Source organism: Vombatus ursinus, unplaced genomic scaffold, assembly GCF_900497805.2.
Source record: "Vombatus ursinus unplaced genomic scaffold, bare-nosed wombat genome assembly UNPS02011591.1, whole genome shotgun sequence".
NCBI classification, from domain to species: Eukaryota; Metazoa; Chordata; class Mammalia; order Diprotodontia; family Vombatidae; genus Vombatus; species Vombatus ursinus.
In genome coordinates this window covers 149,962-170,577 of record NW_020951369.1, presented here as the reverse complement: position 1 = coordinate 170,577, position 20,616 = coordinate 149,962, and the positions used below count along the sequence as shown (strand labels likewise).

The 20,616-nt window shown below is 36.9% G+C and overlaps 1 protein-coding gene across 1 annotated transcript in view; it reads right to left on the bottom strand.

Annotated features, from left to right (window-relative positions):
• The window catches only part of HERC2 (HECT and RLD domain containing E3 ubiquitin protein ligase 2), a gene marked incomplete at its 5' end in the record, with an annotated part of 200,575 nt that overhangs the window by 38,237 nt on the left and 141,722 nt on the right, over positions 1-20,616 (bottom strand). Inside the window, 9 exons of the mRNA XM_027856650.1 lie at positions 841-1,039; positions 1,169-1,284; positions 1,659-1,814; positions 7,434-7,559; positions 9,703-9,821; positions 9,912-10,070; positions 10,632-10,763; positions 14,958-15,065; positions 17,279-17,432. Coding sequence (XP_027712451.1) covers positions 841-1,039; positions 1,169-1,284; positions 1,659-1,814; positions 7,434-7,559; positions 9,703-9,821; positions 9,912-10,070; positions 10,632-10,763; positions 14,958-15,065; positions 17,279-17,432 — 1,269 coding nt within the window. The remainder of the gene's footprint in view (positions 1-840; positions 1,040-1,168; positions 1,285-1,658; positions 1,815-7,433; positions 7,560-9,702; positions 9,822-9,911; positions 10,071-10,631; positions 10,764-14,957; positions 15,066-17,278; positions 17,433-20,616) is intronic.

Below are 20,616 nucleotides of genomic sequence, written 5' to 3'. Positions count from 1 at the left end.
TTTAGTTCAATTGTATTATCAACTAGCCCATATTTCTCCATCTTTTCCACAACAAGAGTGATAAAACCAATTATAGCAACACATATTAATTAAATACTGATCACGATAGAATATTTAAGTCTTAACAGCTGTCTTCATTATTTAAATAATGACCTTAAGTTACTGGACTCCAGGTCAAGAACTCTTGTTTTGTTTTGGTTTCTTTTGCCTTTCTGGTGAGGCAATCGTGGTTAAGTGACTAGCCCAGGGTCACACAGCTAGTAAGTGTCATGTGTTTGAGGCCACATTTGAACTCAGGTCCTCCTGACCCCAAGGCTGGAGCTCTATCCACTGCACCACCTAGCTGCCCCTCCCCCCTTTTTGGGCTACTTTCTAAGCCTAAAAATTATAAAGAAGGTGCCATTCTACATAGGTAGAGGGATCTCATTTTGTATCCTCCTTACCTGGGAGCTTCCCCTATACCAAGAGTTCTTGACCTGGAGTCCATTAACTTAAAGTCATTGACCTTTGCCATTTATATCCCATGAACGAAATTTAGTTTTTACAGTCATTAGTTATTTCCTGGAAACAAGTTGCAAATTGGGTGACAATCTTCTGAAACCTTCAGTTACTAAAGATGTGAAACTCAAATTTTAAAATCATTTCCATGTTCAGGACTTAAAAGTTTTAGAAAGTCATTTACTTTCAAAAATAGCATTTCAAAGGTAATCTAAGGTAACTTGAGATACAATCTGTGCAACTGTCCTACAAGGTTGTAAAACACAAACAAGTCATTAACTCTGACTAATCTTTAACTACAAAAAACTAAATATATCACTTACAGGAATAAAAAAGTCTTACCTTTCCATCAGCAGTTACCGCAAAGAGAGTCTGTTCCCCCCCAATTAACTGTACAGGCCGCAAAGCTGCGAGAGCTTCACAAGGTGTTGGAACTTTGACTTTTGCTCCTTCAATACCCCCAAGCTGGCCTCGGTGATTGTGACCCCAACCATAAATGGTTCCACTGCCTCCAGCAGAAAGAGTCCAGTCATCAGGTCGCCTACAATGGACACAACACTTAAAAAAAGTACATATACAGAAAAACATACCTCTTACCCAGGTTAAAGCCATCTAGAGAAGCAAATGTAAACATATTAACACACAATTAATTTGTTTATATTATAATAACCTGTTCATCCACTGGACAAGGTGCTCATCTTGTTCTCTCTTAAAAATGTCATGGCTCTCATGGAGAACATCCAGATTTTCACTGTCAGCCATTAACTCCCTGATTTTCTTTGCCACCTGGTCAACATTATTATGATATTAGAAATCAAACATTCTCTTCCAATTTAACAAAGGCAACAATAAGAAAATAGGAATAACAATGAAATTTGTACCTCAAAATAAAAAATATGATAATTTTTTCATCTCGCAACTAAGTCAATACAATTCTGTCAAGCCTAAAACATTAAAAATGAAATGTTTAAAGAAAAAATGCTACCTAAAATTTTTAGTCTTTATTTTCAACAATTTGTTTTTTTTATTTATATATTATTCCTTGGTAGAAGTACATCTAAATTTTGACATAGTCACCTTTTCACACTATAGCAAAAGGTATGAAATTTCATGGATTCCAAAAGCAATTTTACAAATTATTTCAGAATAATCTGCAATACCTCATCAAGGAAAAGGCGAGGTAATGGTGTTCGTTTGTCCAAGGCTACTGCAACTCTGGAAGCCATACAGTATCTTCTAAACCAAGCCCATTTGTGTGTCTCAGCACAGCAAGGAAGAGTATCCAGTTCTAGGTCACAAGCAAGAGCTACCAGCACCTGCAACCATCAAAAAAATAAAACTTAGAAAATAATTAAAAAAACAACTTTCTTATCAAAGTCATATTTTATGAAGTCACTGAAAAGACTAAAGACATTAAATGTGAGTACTTTTAATCACCTCCTTTATACCTCAGCAAAACTATCTAATCTCTCTTCCTTCCATCTGGTTTGAGAAGATATACCCCTGCTCATCATTAAGCTAATCTCTCCACCTGAGCCTTGATTCCTAAACCACCAAGTCTCTCTCTAACCTGTGTTACTCTGGCCAGTCAGCCAAGTCATAAAATCCATTTGCATTGTTTTGTCTTATTAAAAACCTATGTGTATCTGTCCACCTCCACCACACTTTCTTGGTTCTTTTTTCCTACTTTCCTCCTGATTCCTCATCTAATTCCCAACCCCTTAACATGGATATTCCCCAAATATCCATCCTGAGCCCTGATATTTTTCTATCCTCTTTCCGAACTCAATTCACAATGTCAAAATATAAGCCCTATTCCATCAGTATCCTAAACTCAACATATGCCATGCCCCCAAACTTTCTCTTCTACCTTCATTATTTTGCCTGTGGAAAAATAATTCTAGCAAGCAAAAAGCTTTGATGTTATACTTGATTCTTCCCTCTCCCTCTCTTATATCTCATCATCTATCTAGAATTGTCCAATTCAATCAATCAATAAACATTTACTAAACAACTCTCATGCACCAGGTACAAGTCTATGTATAATTAATTAAGTGCTTACAATATGGCAAGCACTGTGTTGATGATTAGGACACAAAGAGAGAAAAAAATAGTCCCTGCCTTCAAGTAGCTTACAGTCTAAAGGGGAAGTTACATAAATAAATACACATATAACATACAGAGTAGATGTCAGGTAATTTTTGAGAGGAAGGCTCTAGCAATTGAAGAGGGGTGGGAAGATGAAGCTCCCTGAAGAAGGTGGGTTTTGAAGCGAGTCATGAAAAGAAGCTAAAAATGCTAAGATATGGAGGTGAAGTGGGTGAACATTCTATGAATGGGTGACAACTAGTGAAAAATCATGGAGACAGATGTTGAAATGTACTTGAGGAACTGTAATTAGGTCCATTTAATTGCAGTGAAAAGTGTATTGAGGAAAACAAAGTGTAAGAAGACTGGAAATGTAGATAAGGTCAGGGCTGTACAAGTTTGAGTGTGGGGGATGATGGGCTGGGGAGAAGGTTGAGAGATGTTCAGACCTATGCTTGAGGAAGACAGGGGTGATGAGGGCCTGAACTAGAGATGTGACTATTGGAGTGAAAGAGAAAATGACACATGCAATAAATGTTGTGAAGGTAGTAATTACAAGATTTTACAAATGGAATGGGTAGGGGAGGTAAATGAGAGTGAGTATAGAATGATACCAAGATTTCAGGCCTGGGTCTCTGGGAAGATAATGGTACTTTAATCAGTTATAGGGAAATCAGAAGGGGGGGAGGGGTTTGCGGAAAAAGTCATGCTGAGTTTGAGATACTTACAGCATATCTAATTCAAAATGTTCCCTATATAATTAGTGATACATGACTGCAATTCCAGAAAAACTAAGCCTGGATATATAAATTTGGGAATTGTCTTCAAAGACAATCCCCATGGTGTTGATGAAATCACCAAGTAAGATAGTACAGAGCAGATAGAGAAGAGAACCCAGGACAGACTTTGGAGGACTCACATGGTTAATAGACTAGACAAGCATGAAGACCTAGCAACGGAAACTGAGTAGTAGTCAGACAGGTAAAAGGAGAACAAAGAGAGAGCAGTATCACAAAAACTTAAAGAAGAAGAAAGAGGATCCAGAAGATAATAGTGTCAGATGCTGTGGGTGAGTCAAGAAGAATGAGGACTGAGAAAAGGACATGAGATGTGGCAATCAAGAAATCATCATTAACTTTGAAGTGAGCAGTTTCAGTTGAATGATAAGGTTACAAGCCAGATTACAGAGGGTTTAGAGAAGAATAAAAGGAAAAGTCAAGTACAGATGACTTTTCCAAGCAGTTTAGCTGAGAACAGGAGGAAAGATATAAAACAATAACGGGTGAAGGTGATAGGGCCAAGTGAATATTTTTTAAAAATATGAGAGGCATGTTTGTAGGCAGCAGGGAAAGAGTCAGTAAACAGGGACAGACTAAAGATTAGAGAAAAAGATCAATATGCTAAAGAAGACAGGAATGGGTGGGACCAAGGGTGCATGCAGAGGGTTGACCTTGGCAGGGAAGAGGGTCACTTTTTCATTTGAGACCAGAATGAAGAAGATAATGAGGGAAGATGTATAAGGAATGTGACATAAGGAAAAGCAAAGAAGAGGTAGCCTTCAGCAAACTGCTTCAATATCTTTGATGATGAAGTAGGAATGCAGATTTTTAGTTGAGAAGGTAGGAGGAGGGAATATAATGGGAGACTGGAGGAGAGAGGACGAATGAAACAATCGCTGTGGAGAGTGGTATAAAGACTCAATTAGGGACTAGTAAGACTTTGTTGACGAGAGGGCCTAGTTGAAAATGGATAATAAAAACTTTAGGTGCACACTATCACCATGGTTTCACTATTTCCCTTAGCTCAGCAGCATGTGAGTAGGATTTAAGGAGGAAGATGGCAGGAGTAATACAGGTTTGAAGTTTGGCAAGGAGGGAATGGAGACAGGAAAGGGATTTAAGAGTAAAAGAAAATGTAGAATCAAAATGGTTCACCAAGGGCTTGAGACTGAAAAGGGAGGAAGATGGAGCAAATGCAGGGGTGATAGCTTGGGAAAGAACTAAAGAGAAAAAGGAATAGAGGTCACGGTAAGGACAAAGAACAGAATTAGATGTCAGAGGGAAGACGGAATGATAAAAGATCATGTCAAGACAAAGATATTTCAGAATTCATGAACATGAAGTAGAATATTGGTGGGGTAATAGCAAGATTAAGGGTATGAAAGGTGTAGGACCAACTATGTACATTAAGGAACTGGGAAGTCAAGGTATTCCTCCCCTCTCCTTTCCAGTTCAATTGTCACTGCTCTGTTATGGGTTCTCATTACCACCTGCCTTATAATGATTTTCCTTGTTCCACATTCCTCTCATCTCTCTGTCCTACTATCCCTGGAAGATAATGCATCTTGTGCAAAGATCTAATTATACCATTTCTCTTCTTAAAAACTGTCAACAGTTCTACCTTTTTTATCAAGGAAAAGACATAATATTTGTCCGAGGTTACAGAAACTCTAAGACACCACATATTATTTTCAAAATAATTTGTGTGTCTTGGAACAAAAGGGAAAAAATCATAGTGCCAGTAAAGCGATGCAATGTATAGAGCACTAGGCTTGAAGTTATGAAGTCCTGAAGCAAGGAAGACCTGAGTTCAAATCCAGCCAAAGACACTTACTAGCTGTGTGACCCTGAACAAGTAACCAACCCTCTGTTTGCCTCAGTTTCCTCAACTGCAAAATGGGGATAATAATTATACCTCCTTGCATGGTTGTTGTGAGGATCAAATGAGATAATATTTACAAAACACTTAACAGAATGACTAGCACATAGTAGGCACTATTTAAATATTTATTCCCTTCTGTTCCTCAAATTAATTTTCCTCCCATTTGTTTGATTGCTCCTTCTCTGTCTTCTTTGCTGGATTATCATCCATGTCATTTGACCTAGACTGTCTTCTCTTCTCCCTCTACATTATTTCACTGGGTGATTTCATCAGCTCCCATGGACTCATCTCTGCCTCTTGGCTTCCCTGGCTTCCATCAAGTCTCAGCTAAAGCCTTACCTTCTGTAAGAATCCTTTGCCAGATCTCCTTAATCTTAGTGCCTTGCTTCTGTGACTACTCTTATTTTATCCAATCTATCTTGTTTATACATGGTTGTTTGCATATTGTCTATACCATTAGATTCTGAGCTCCTTAAGGGAGTCTTTTTGCCTCTATTTTTATCTCCATTGCTCAACACACTGCTTGGCACATGGTATGCACTTAGCAAATATTAGCTGACTGACTCTGCCTAGCATTCAAGGCTCTCTATAACCCTGGTGTCACATTACCTTCATTCTTTTTTTTTTCTTTAAATCCAAACTACTGATTTCATTGTAAAAGGAAATCTTGATGGGGAAGCTTCTTCCACCACTATAATTGCACTGATCTGCAGCTTATAGTCTTAGAAAGAGGCCTAGAACAGTGAGCACTGAAGTGACTTACCCAGGCCACACAGGCTAGTATGTGTCAGAGGCGAAACTTGAAAAGAGGTCTTCAAGATTCTGAGGCATTCTGTCTCTCTCACACCACCTTTCCAAACTTATTTCATATCATTACTTCCACATAGTCTATGCCCCAGCCAACAAGGATTATTCTCTGCTTCACTCAGCTCCCAAAAAATACAACCCATACATTGTCTTAATGCCTTTGCTCTTTTTTTACCTAGGCCCAGAATATCCTCTTCTATTTACTGGTTGAATTAACTTTTTAAATAATATTTTCCCAATTATATGTTAAAACAATTTTTAACATTTTTAAAAGCTTTGAGTTCCAAATTCTATCCCTTCCTCTCTCCTCTCCCTGAGATGGTAAACAATCCGATACAGGTTATACATGTGCATTCACATAAAACATTTCTATATTAGTCATTTTGTAAAAGCAGATTCAAACAGAGAGAAGAGAGGGAGAAAGGGAGGAAGGGAAGGACAGGGAGAGGGGGAGGGGGAGAGAGAAAGGGAGAGGGGGGAGGGAGGGGGGGGAGAGAGAGAGAGAGAGAGAGAGAGAGAGAGAGAGAGAGAAAGAGAGAGAGAGAGAGAGAGAAAATAGTATGTTTCAGTATGTATTCAGACAGTATCAGTTCTTTCTCTGGAGGCTGATAACATGTTTCATCATAAGTTCTTTGGGATTGCCTTGGATCATTGTATTGCTGAGAATAGATAAGTCCTTTACTGTTCTTCACCGTACAAAATTGTTGTATTTACAACTTTCTATGTGCAATGTTCTCCTGTTAAAATCCTGTTAAGTTCTGCTCACTTCACTTTGTATCACTGTCTTTCCAAATTTTTCTGAAACCATCGTGCTTGTCATTTCTTATAGTATAATAATATTCTATCACAATCATATACCACAGCTTCTTTAGTCATTCCCCAGTTGATGGACATCCCCTTGATTTCCAATTCTTAGACACCACAGAAAGAGCTGCTATAAATATTTTTGTACAAATAGGTCCTTTTCCCTTTTTAAAAAACCTCTTTGGGATACAGACTTAGCAGTAGCATTGCTGGATCAAAGGATATGCACAGTTTTATACCCCTTCGGGCATAGTTCTACTGGTTGAATTCTATCACATATTTTTAAAGCCCAATGTATTTGTAAAAATGTCAACAAAAAAGTTATCCATAATTAAAGCTACAAGAACTTAAAGTACATCACTATTACATCCACTATCATCCTTTTTTTTCTTTTTTTTGAGGGGCAAGAGGAATGGGAGGCAGGAGAGGGTGAATAATTTTCAGCTCCAATGTTAATATCTAAGTTTATCACCATGGAAAAAATGTCAAATGCTGCATACTAAATTTCACTTGGCTTATTTTTTTATATTTGTCCCATTCAACTTGTTCTATGTCACTTATTTAAAAAATACTACCTTAAAGAAAGGGCTGTGGAGCAGTTGTTTGCCTCCTCTAACAATTGGATCTTCATATTCAAATTGCCTTTGCAAAGCTTCTGGAAGACCTTTTACCAAAGCTGCTAGAGCACTACCTGTAAAACTCTGATGAGGAAAAAAGAAGAGATAAATTAATCATTACACATACTGGAACTCAAACTGTTGAAATAGTTGATGCCTAAGGATCAATATCAAAATGTAATATTAATAGCACAGCACCTGGCACCAGGCAAGCACTCAATATTTTATGCTTTTTCATTCATTCATTCATTTATTCATCCTATACTTTAAAAAACAGTTAAATGGGGAATAGCTAGGTGGTGCAGTGGATAGAGCTCTGGCCTTGGAGTCAGGAGGACCTGAGTTCAAATCTGGATTCAGACACTTGACACTTACTAGCTGTGTGACCCTGGGCAAGTCACTTAACCCCAATTGCCTCACCAAAAAGTATAAAAAAAACCCTAAAAATAATAAAAATAATAAAATAAAAACAATTAAATGCTAGTTAGCCTTATCAAATGGGTATGGAAGGAAGAGATAAAAATGACAAAAGGTCAGTGAAAAAAAGTCAGATAAGGAAATAGAAATCGCTCAGAGAACCTTAGATAAAAGGATTTACAACTTTCTATTTGGAGTCCTTTTCATAGAAAAAAAAAAAGTAGATTAGGAGCAATCCTTCCTTCTCAGGCTTATAAATCTCTTCTGATTTTTTTTAAGTGAGAAGGATGAGGTTCATTGTTATCAGCAATTGATTTTACCTAACATGACCAAATCAGGAAGCACTGGACTGCTTAAATACTTAGTGAAAAAAACTACAATGGTATACTAAATGAATGCGTATGTAACATGGCTCTGCTTGGACAACTGCAATCTAGTCACTGTGAAATTGTATAGATCACATGGACAATAAGATAAATTATTAGTAACTTCTAACTGAAAACTTATAACTATATTTCATTATAAGTGAAATTTTAGTCACTGTTAATTGTGGGAAGTTTAAGACACAAAATAGTGATCTTTTAGTATAAGAAGTAGTGTGATACAGTGGATAGGGAGCAGGCCTCAGAGTCAGGAGACCAAGATTCAAGCCCTATCTCTGACATGTGTCCAGTTATGTGACCCCACGGAAGTCACTTAATTTCTCAGTGTCCCACACAACTGTTAAAACCAAAACTGTCAGAGCAGATGCAACCTGTTTTATCAAGAGATTCTCTCTCACTTACCACTCATATCTAATCATCTGCAATTTTCTCCATAAAATCTCTCACACACATCCACTTTTCTGTATTTTTACAGCTACCACCCTAATCAGACCTTCACCAACTCTCATTTGGACAATTTCAGTAGCGCCCTAGTTGGACTTCCTGCCTCAAATCTTATACTACAACTCATCCCCTTTATAGCTGTCAAAGTGCTTTTCCTAAAATGTAGGTCTGGCCATGTCAACTCGCTACTCAGTAAATTCCAATGACTATTTATTACCTTTATGGTCAAATATAAATTCCTCAGTCATTAAAAGCTCTCACATTTTCCCCTTCCTATCATTCTAGTCTTTTCTTTTTTTTTTTTTTTTAAACATTCTAGTCTTTTAACATATAATTCTCCTTCCCATATTCAGTGATCTAGCTACATAGGTCTATTTGTAGGTCACAGACAATGAGCCACGCCTTTGCTGTACCCCAGGCAACCAATGTTGAATCCCTAGGATTCCTTTAAAACTCAGTTCAAGCTCCACTTTCAGCAAGTTCTTTCTTGTTACCTCCATCAGCTAGTGCCTTCCCTTCTAAGGCTCCTGCTTCCAACCATCTTGTATTTATCTTCTGATTTATGTACATGTTATCTGCCCTGCTGCAATATCAGCTCCTTGAAGGAAGGGACTGCTTTTGTTTCTTCCTGGTTTCCCTAGCCCACAGCACAATGCTTGGCATACAGTAAGAACTTAATCAGTAAATACTTAGTGACTGAATGACTATCCTAAACTGGTAGAGAAAGTCCTTCACTGGGAATCCTATGCAAATAAAATCATGGGTCTGGTTAAAAAAAAATCTTGTAATAGAGTAGGAAAATAGATGCATGAATCTTTGACACAACTTGGCTAGAAGTTGGTTTAGAGTGGTATGAAGATATCTGCAAGCTTCAAATCCTTGTTATTCTCATTCTAAAATTTCTCATTTCTTTTCCTAACTTACATCATTTAATGATTAATCCAGACAGATAAAGTTTTAGTAGTTTTAAGAAATCTTCCTACCATGGTTCTTGTTTCTCCATCATTATCTCCAAGTATCCTATTTATATTGATTGATTGTCCAAATTCAGTTGTAAGCAGTTTCCTCAATCTTTGAAGGGCCCACATCCTGTGACCAGCAGCTGAAATCAACAAACAAGAATCAATCTGAGGCTTAAAAAGCCATTATCCCCAACTAAGAAAATGCTCACTCATGTAAATTTTACACATACCTAGAGCACTCAATTGAGCACATGCTGCAAGTGATGCTGCCAGTCGAGGAACAATACTTCTATTGGAAGCTAAATTTAATCGAAAGTCTAACAAGCATGTGACCAAGTCCATTGAAGGACAAGAAAGAATACAGCGATCTGAGAGAAGATCTTTAGGGCCTGTAAGATTAATAATTACAAACTGATTAGTGCTTGAAGAAGTTACAATAATGCAACTTAAAATTCCATCTGTTTAACACATTTTTTACTAGGCATTTAAAGATGAAAACCAAGAATTAAATTAGTACTGCTACAAAATCAGAATAATTAAGAAGCTGTATTGCCTATATTAAACATTTTAATCTTAAATTGGCCATAATCTTTATCACATTATAACTTGAAAAAAAAACATTTTAAGTACAAGTTTTTATGAAAGTTTGACTACAGTTTTAAACTATAAAAGCTTAAATTCAAACCCATTCTTTTTTAAGCTTAAAACTTTAGAATACCTTCTATTATACAATACGTAATTGATTAATATTTCCTTGGTTAGATTTCTTTTAAATAGTTTCCATCACAGTACGATGTAAAGGTAGCACTCAAATTACTATGTTAAGAAAATTAATTTGCTAAAAATAAGAAAAATACACATTTACTTTTAAATAAATATTAAAATACCAGCATCCCACGAAATATGTTCAAATTAAGCTATAATTTCTAATATAACACATCCTGCTTTACCTGCGGCTGGCATAATGGGATAGACAGTGAATCGCCAACCCCATCCATTCACTGATCCATCACTGATGAACTTCCATTTTAATTCATCTCCAGGAATTCGAAGTTCACTGGACCAGTCAGACCATTCTCGACCTTAAAAAATGAAATAATAAACAAATAGGTTTTACATTAATATAATCATCTTGAGTCCATAGCTTTGAAGAGGAAAGGGAGAGAGAGAAAGTGAGGGTGGGAGAGGAGAGGAAAAGGAGGGAAAAAGGGAGGGAGGGAGGAAGGAAGGAAATGAGAGAGAGAGAGAGAAAGAGAGAGGGAGAGAGCACGCACGCAAGTGTATCTATCCAGCAAGGATCTGGCTTCCAAAAAGCTAAAACTGGGATAGTAATTAGTAACTTCAGAAGTCTGCATTCACTGAAGTACAATCCAAAAAGACTAGACAAAGAAACCAAAAACTCTACTGCTAAAAGTAGAAATCAAACATGAATATTATAACTTGGAGAATAATTTTTTACAATTACCATATACACTATAAAAATTCTTCACTAATTAAACTCTGCAAATAGAATTTACAAGTGATGCATATCTTTGAAAGATTTTAAAACTTTTGATACAATGATAAAACACTAGTGCAGTGGATTGAAGATGAAACATGCTACCTACTTCTTGCCAAAAAAGTGATATATCAGGCTTTAAAATGCTAAAAGAGACATGTATTTTTGGACATGACCAATGAAGGAATTTGTTTTGCTGGACTATGCATATTTGTTAATGAAGGTTTTCTTTTTTCCTTTTTTTTTATACATTGTTCAATCCTAAGAGGCAATGGGAGAGATGATAAATGCTTATAAAAACAAACTGGGGGAAAAAAAAAGGAAAAAATCTTAAATAAAATGGAATCTGACTCCCCAAACAATTTAAATCAAATAACTTTCTCATAAATATACAACCATTGTAAGAGAGAAAGATATTCTATTTTTAGAGTATGTTAGACATCCTAAAAACTTTGTGACATTTAAATATTGACATTTTATTAGCATTTGAACTAAAAAACAAAAATTCTCTTTAAAAATGTTCTCACTCAACAAAATTGGCTAAATTTTCCCATCATTCCTTTTTATTTGTTGAATATTTCAGATGGCCATCTGAAGGGATACTAAGTTCACTGAAAACATATTATTTATAATGAAAATGTATTGTTGTCATTCATTTATCAATAAGAATCTTATCGGTGGGCTGAGCCAAGATGGTGGAGGGAAAGCAGTGATTTGCTACAGCTCTCCCCCAAACCCCTCCAAACACCTACAAAAAATGGCTCTAAACAAATTCTAAAGCAGCAGAACCCACAAAAAAACAGAGTAAAACAAATTTCCAGGCCAAGACAACCTGGATGGCTGATCGGAAAGGTATATCGCGCCAGGCTGGGAGAGGAGCACAGCTTGGCGTGGGCACACAGGCCACAGCGACCCTGGAGCAGGCCTCAGAGAACTGAATCGCAGGCAGCTGTGGCGATTTCCAGACTTCTCAACCCATGAATGCCAAAGACAACTTAGAAGGCCAGTGGGAAAAGTCTGTTACTGCGGTGAGAAGAAGCTAGATGTCAGCCGCCCCAAGGGCAGCAACTGGCTTCTGAGCTTCTGGCCCACAGGCTGAGGGGGAATCGAGTGGCTGATCAGAGGGGGATTGCAAGGATCTCTTTGCCAGGAGTGAGGTAGGAATCTCTTGCTTTGCCCGTGCTTGGATATGGGTCACAGTTCTGAGGGGCAGTCCTGGGGCAAGGAGGAGTGCTGGCGAGGAGGAGCACTGGCATGGTGGAGCTTGTTGTGGAAGTGGAGAGGAAACACCTCGCCCCTTATCATACCACCTTGGAAGAACTGACACTTTTCAGGTCCCTAGAAGAATCTCTGAAAACAGCTGTACAAACCCCCAAAGCTTGGGACAATACATTCTCCACATTGGAAACAGACTCTAACCTTAACAAAGAGTTTAAAACTCAAATAATTGGTTGGGATCATGAGCAAGCAGCATAAAAAGAGTCAGACTATATTATTTTACTTTGGTGACAAAGAAGATCAAAACATACAACCAGAAGAAGACAACAAAGTTAAAGCTCCTACACTCAAAGTCCCCATGAAAAATATGAATCAGTCCCAGGCCTTGGAAGAGCTCAAAAGGGATTTTGAGAAGCAAAAAAGAGAAGTAGAGGAAAAACTGGGAAGAGAAATGAGAGTGATGCAGGAAAATCATGAAAAGCAAGTCAACAGCTTGCTAAAGGAGACGCAAAAAAATACTGAAGAAAATAACACCTTAAAAAAAAATAGCCTAACCCAAATGGCAAAAGAGGTCCAAAAAGCCAATGAAGAGAAGAATGCCCTAAAAAGCAAAACTGGACAAATGGAAAAGGAAGTCCAAAAGCTTACTGAAGAAAATACTTCATTAAAAATTAGAATAGAGCAACTGGAAGCCAGTGACATTATGAGAAATCAAGACACTGTAAAACAAATCCAAAAGAATGAAAAATTAGAAAACAATGTGAAATATCTCATTGGAAAAACAACTGACCTGGAAAATAGATCCAGGGGAGAGAATTTAAAAATTATTGGACTATCTGAAAGCCATGATCAAAAAAAGAGCCTAGACATCATCTTTCAAGAAATTATCAAGGAAAACTGCCCTGATATTTTAGAACCAGAGGGCAAAATAGAAATTAAAAGAATCCACCGATCTCCTCCTGAAAGAGATCCCCAAAGGAAAACTCCTAGGAATATTGTAGCCAAATTCCAGAGTTCCCAGGTCAAGGAGAAAATATTACAAGCAGCCAGAAAGAAACAATTCAAGTACTGGGGAAACACAATCAGGATAACACAAGATTTAGCAGCTTCTACATTAAGGGACCACAGGGCATGGAATATAATATTCCGGAGGGCAAAGGAGATAGGATTACAACCAAGAATCACCTACCCGGCAAAACTGAGTATAATTCTTCAGGGGAAAAAATGGTCAGTCAGTGAAACAGAGGACTTTCAAGTATTCATGATGAAAAGATCAGAGCTGAATAGAAAATGTGACTTTCTAACACAAGACTCAAGTGGAAAATGAAGAGGTAAACAGGAAAGAGAAATCATAAGAGACTTATTAAGGTTGAACTGTTTACATTCCTGCATGGAAAGATGATATTTATAACTCATGAGACCTTTGTAAGTATTAGGGTAGTTGGAGGGGAAAAATTATATGTATGTATATAGATAGATAGATAGATAGATAGATAGATAGATAGATAGAGGGCACAGGGTGAGTTGAAGATGAAGGGGTCTTATCTGGAGAATAAAATTAAGGAGTGAGAGAGGATTATACTAGGAGAAGGAGAAAGGGAGAGGTAGAATGGGGTAAATTATCTCACAAAAAAAAACAGAAAAGAAAAGGCTCTTACAGTGGAGGGGAACCAGGGGAAGGTGAGAGGAAATGAGTGAATCTTATTCTCATAGGATTTGACTTAAGGAGGATATAACATACACACTCAATTGGGTATGGAAATCTGTCTTACCCTACAGGAAAATAGGAGGGGAAGGGGACAAGAAAGTAGGGGGATGATAGAGAAGAAGGCAGATTGGGAAAGGGGGTAATCAGAAGCAAATACTTCTGAGGAGGGACAGGGTCAAAAGAAAGAACAGAATAAATGGGTGGGCGGGATAGGATTAAGGGAAATAGAGTTAGTTTTTCACATCATGTCTACTATGGAAGTGTTTTGCATAACTGCACCTGTATAACCTACATTGAGTTGCTTGCCTTTTCAATGAGGGTGGGTGGGGAGGGAGGAAGGGAGAAAATTTGGAACCCAAAGTTTAAAAAAACACGTTTTTAAAAAAAATGTTTTCACATGCAACTGGGAAATAAGAAATACAGGAAATGGGGTACAAAAATCTATCCTGCCCTGCAGGAAAATAGAAGGGGAAGGGGGGGAGAGATAGCAGGGAAAGCAGACTAAGGGAAGGGGTATTCAGAATGCATGTCATCTTGGGGTGGGGGGAGGGGCAAGATGGGGTGAAAATTTGGAACTCAAAATCTTGTGGAAGTAAATGTTGAAAACTAAAAATAAAAAAAAAATTAAAAAAATAATAATAATCTTATCAATTTATTTTAAAACCTGCTTTAATTTCAATGAGTATTTGATGTACAGGATAGCTACCTTAAGTAAAAATTTTTGAAAAACCTAGAAAATGGCTTAATTATTCAACTTAGGTATTTTCCAATAACATTTTTTTAATTAAACTGTAATACTATTTTATATAAAATAAAAGCAATTATAATTTAGTTTAATATTTTTTTGATCACCTGATCGAACTGAAACTATCCTATTCACACCATCCATTATTGTCAGAGGATCATGACGCCGTTCGGTAGAACACTGTCGGTCAAACTCCACTCTGAGTCCTTCAGCACCTAAAGAACAAAAAAAAAAAAAAAAAAAAAAAAGGACAAAAAAAATATAAATTTCATATATTACCACTCTTTCTTATTAGGTGAAACAAGGGGAAAAAAACCCAAATCCAGAAGCTCCATGCATCTATAATGGATCATTACTATATCTGTTCAATTTAACTCAACAAACATTTATTAAGAGTCTCCTCTCTGCATTAGTAGAGTTTCTACAGTAGGAATTCCTGACATCGGTAAATTCAAGTATGGACTATCACCCCCCAAAAATACACAAGATATTGTAGGGCATTAAAAAGATGAAAAATTATGATTTCTGCCCTGAATAAGCAAGTGTACCAGGATAAGCAGTAAAATCAAATAGAAAAGGAGACTAATAAATCAGAAAACTGGAATCAGTATCTCAAAAAGCTATCGATAAGAGTTACGGACAAAGACAATTCAGAAAGCTTTTGATCATCCTATTTCTTTCAAGCTTCGTTTTCACTCAATTTCATCATTACAGGACACCTCCCACCAAAAAAACGCTAAATTATTTATGGTTAGCAAATTTTTAAAGCATATTTTAGCTTTTTTTAAAACATTTTTTATTTTTAAATTTTAAAGCATATTCATTTAGCACCCTTTTAAAGCACAAACCTTTTTACTCCTCAGGGTGAACTAGCTTATGTAATAACTAATGGCAAATTAAATAAAACATAACAGAAGGCTTATTCTATACCTCAAACTGAAAATAAACAGTCTTTTGATAACATTTTTATAACCCATCTTTTAAAAGATCCTAAATCCAATGTACTGAGCCCACATGAGTTTTTTAAGAAACAAAGTTAATATGAAACACCCACCAAAAAAATTACTACCTGACTCACAATAAAAATAAATAAATGAATGAATATCACAAAACATTAAATATCATTCTACCACCAGATGGCATTATTACTTTGCTACTTAGGGCATCACTGACAGAAACGACCTCAAACTTCAAATTAAACATTTGATACCTGGAAAATAAAAGGCTACTACATTAATTGTGTGGCATTTCTTCTAAGAAAGATACTAAATACCGTTGACCAAATGTTACCAATTTACTTTGTGTTACTATGTTTTCTGGAACAGGAAGTAAACAGGCAAGCTTCCTCCTCTGCATAAAGCGAGTATCTTAATAATAAGTAAATTCTGTTAGCCTTATATGTTAACAAGCAGCAACAAATTACAGTTACAAAGTAACAAATTACAGAATATAAATAAATACAGTAAGAGAGGAGGAATAAGCATAATTAATGTTTAGTCCAGCAATTATCTAAGCATATAAAGTCTGGTAGCATCCTACACCTTGTACAACAGGTTCTAAAAACATTTGTTAATGAACTAGAAGTGATTTTTTTAAAATTTGGTAACTGACATTTCAAATTCAAAAAAAAATGACTCAACAGTTGATCACGATAAGAAACCATCAATAAATTCTGCAGATTAGAACAATCTTGAGAATGGTTTCTGGATAATAAATGTAAATCCAAAGTAGTGATGAAAAGTTAAACTGATAATTTAATTACATCTAAAAACAGGTTTGGGTTATTCTTCAGCTTTCTAGAGAAAAGATTAGTCTTGTTTTCTCATATATCAGGCAATCTTGCCCTCTGTTCCCTTCTTCATAATTTCCCTAATTTTTTTCCTTTCTTTTCATTAAAATTACCTATAAGGTAAGCTATGTAAATTATGCTTTAAAAGTGAGAATTATAAAACATAACATGCTAATTTAAGATTTCTAGGCTCTAAATAGTGGTTCTCTTCTCAGAGCAACCAAAAAAAAGTTTGATAAATCATACTAAATAAGTTGTACTAAGTAAGTCACTTCAAACTCTCAGGATCTGTTCCTTATTCATAAAATGAAAAGTTTGGATTAAGGACTTTATTTGCTAGTTAATTCAAAGAAGGGTTCTATAGAAATTCCCATTTTTTGTTTGTTTGTTTTGTTTTTCACTAGGCAATAGGATTAAGTGACTTTCCCAGGGTCACACAGCTAGTAAGTGTCAAGTGTCTGAGGCCGAATTTGAACTCAGGTCCTCCTGACTCCAAAGCTGGTGCTCTATCCACCACACCACCTAGCTGCACCTTCCCTTTTTTTTTTTTTTAAAGCTATAATTACAGTATAGTCACTTACATAATTTGAGGAGGTAATATTTATTCCCACTTCTTATACCTGTGATTTTATTGAGTACCTGGTATTTTAACAGTGCCACTGGTGGAGGTATCATCAGTATATGGATGGCTACTTTCTACTACAACAGGCTGGGAAGAGAGTCGACCACTCTGAGAGTCGGTAGCAACATCTTCTAACTCTGTAACACACAGCTCCAACAACATGTCAGCTACCTGAAAAGAATAAGAAAAATAAAACCAAAAAATGTGAACTAGAATTATATCTGGGGAAAAAAAAAAGTTAAGTAGGAGAGTTCTCACTACTACCACCATGACCCCTCCCCCATCCCACTCCCCCCACCCCCCACCCCCCCCACACAAAAACTTCTGAATAAACACCTCTTTTTATGTCGATGCAAGGATAGGATGGACTAATAAATAAAACTGATAGGTTTATTCCTCCCAATAAGGATGAATTCTCTTGGGGGGAAAAAAATTTAAACCATGAGATAAGGAGATACCACAGTCTTGATAATTTAGTTCTAGAGAGGCTGTTCTCTAAGGGGAGGATGAAAAAGGAAAAACAGGCTAAACATCTGAATGGAAAGGACATAAGGCAATTTTTAAAAAGGAAAAAAAGAGGGGGGATTTGTATCCTTTCTGAAGATAGTCCCATAAAGACTAGAGCACTAATGTCCTAAGGAGACTTAACAAGTACAGATGAAGAGACATTAATGAAACACCTGGCTTCAGGGCACAGAAAGAGGAAGGCATACTTTTCAACTAGCTGTAGAAAACATTTCTATATGGGAAACTGAGGTAAATGTAGATGCTTACAATTACAGCTTCGTGGAGCATTAGAATTTGAACTATTACTGATGGAGATTGTCTAACAACTTTTTATGACTAAAGTAAAATGAACACAAAGCAGTCCTAGGATTAACTAAGAGTGTAATAGTCAATTCAAGCTATCAGCCCTTGATAGGGCTAAATAGTCCTAAAATCCCCATATTATTACTAAGGACCCTGTTAAATCATGTAACTCATGATTCAAGTGACTAATAACAGAGTTCTGGTGAAATTCAATTAGATTAATATATTCTACATCACATACTTCAAAAAACTGAGACTTTACAATAACTACTTCTTTTCCAAATGTATGATTTCATCAGTAAAGGGAGTTGGGGGAGAAAACTCCCTTTACTAACGCAGAACCAGCAGCTGTTCTGTAACTTGTGCGTTTGGATTTTTTTTCCCCTAGTTTGAATAGCATACTTTATTTTTGAAAGTAATTAGAAATATTTGAAAACCATGTATTTTTAAGAAAAAAACTTGTTTTTTCTATTTCTTGTAGAGTTGTTGGTACAAGAAAAAAAAAGCTTCTGGTTTGGATATGAAGAATTCCCAAATGAACTTTGTATTTGTAAAACTAATCATGACTATCACAATTTTGACTGAGCACAAAACACTTTGAAAAGAGCAAAATGCTTTGCCCAGACACAATCTGAAAATCATTTTGCACTGCAGGAAGTTAAGACTCAGTAAACCACATAAGAAAAAAATAATTCTGCTGAGTATACATTTTGTCACACTGAGGTTAAGTATAAATCCTAAGTCCCTAATTATCTCACTCATCTCAGTGCTCTCCCAAACCTTCTCCCTACTCAGATCTTCCAGTTTCCCCTGCCCCTCCACCCACTCAGCTGAGAACCCTGCTTCATATCTGACTCAAAAAAAATGAGGTTATTCACCAAAAGCACCCTCTGTTCATATTGTTGTCAGACATCAATCACCCTTCTGCCCTCCTCCTTTGCTTCCGTCTGATATAATGAAGTGGCCTTTCTTGCCAAAGCAACCACCTACGTGCACAAGCGATCCCTTTCTTCCCCGTCTTCTCCAGCAGTCTGCCCCCTCTATCACCTCCATTCACTGATCTTCAGTCTCTCCCTGTCTGATGGTTTCTTCCCTACTACCTACATTCTCAGGTCTCTCTCATCCTCAGAAAACTCTCACTTGATCCTCACATCCCCACTAGTCATAATCCCATAATTATCTTTCCTTTTATAGCTAAATTCTTTGAGAAGATCTACATTAGGCGCTCTGTTTCCTTTCCTCACCCTTTTCCCTTAACTCTCTACAATCGGGCTTCCAACTTCATCAATTAATTAAAACTTTCTCCAAAGTTACCAATGATTTCTTAGTTGTAAATCCAATGGCCTTTTCTCAATACTCACCTTTCTTATTCTTTCCTCTTTTCCTTGATACTCTTTTTCTAATTTTTTGATGACACTGCTCTTCCCTAGTTCTTCTTCTACCTATTTGACTATTTTTTTCTGTCTCCTTTGCTAAATCTTTATACAGGTCATGCCCACCACAGGTGTCTTAAAGGTCTCTTCTGGGGCCTCTTTTCTTTTTCCTCTATACTACTTTACCTGGTGATCTCATCAGCTCTCATAGATTCAATTACCTCTATGATGATGATTCTCAGGTCTGCTTATTCAGCCTTAACTTGTCTCTTAACTCCTAGACTCTCATCTCTCACTGACTATTGGACATCTCTAATATCCCACAGACATCTTCAACTCCACATATCCAAACCGGAACTCATGATCTTTCCTTTAAAACCCTCCCCTCTTCCAAACCTCTCTTATTACCGTTGAGAGTATCATCTGCCTTCCCAGTCACCCAGGCTCCCAAACTAGGTGTTATTCTAGATTCACTCTTGCCCATCCGCCCCCACATTCAATATGCTGCCAAAGCCTAATGATTGCAACATCTTTCAACTATGACTTATCTCTGTTCTGATACTGAGGCCCTCACCTCCTCACACCTGGACTACTACAACAGTCTGATGGATGGCCTGCTCTCTATTGCAGTCCAGTCTCCACTTAGCTATCAAATTAATATTCCTAAAATATAGGTCTGAACATGTCACTTCCCTACTCAATAAATTCCAGTGGCTCTCACTCACCTCCAGGATCAAATATAAAATCCCTTATTCAGTATTCAAAGCCCTTCAAAGTCAAAGAACTCACTCCATCCTACCTTCCCAGTCTTCTTACAATCTAGACCCCACACCCCATTTACTACTCTGTCATCCAGTTGCAATGGCCCCTTTCCTGTTTCTCTCACAAGTAATTGCATTTCCTGACTCTGGACATATTCACTGGCTATTCCCCCTTTGACTAGAATGTTCTTCCCCATCTTCACCCCCTGACTTCTCTAGCTTCCTTCAAGACCCAAGACCCAATTAAAATACCACCTTATACAACAAGTGGTTTTCAATGCCCCTCAATTCTCTCTGTTATTTCCTATTTATCCTAGATGCAGCTTGTTTGCACATAGTAACTTGGTTATTGTCTCCCACCCTGGACTGTAAGATCCTTGAGGGCAAAGATTGTCTTCTACCTTTCTTTAT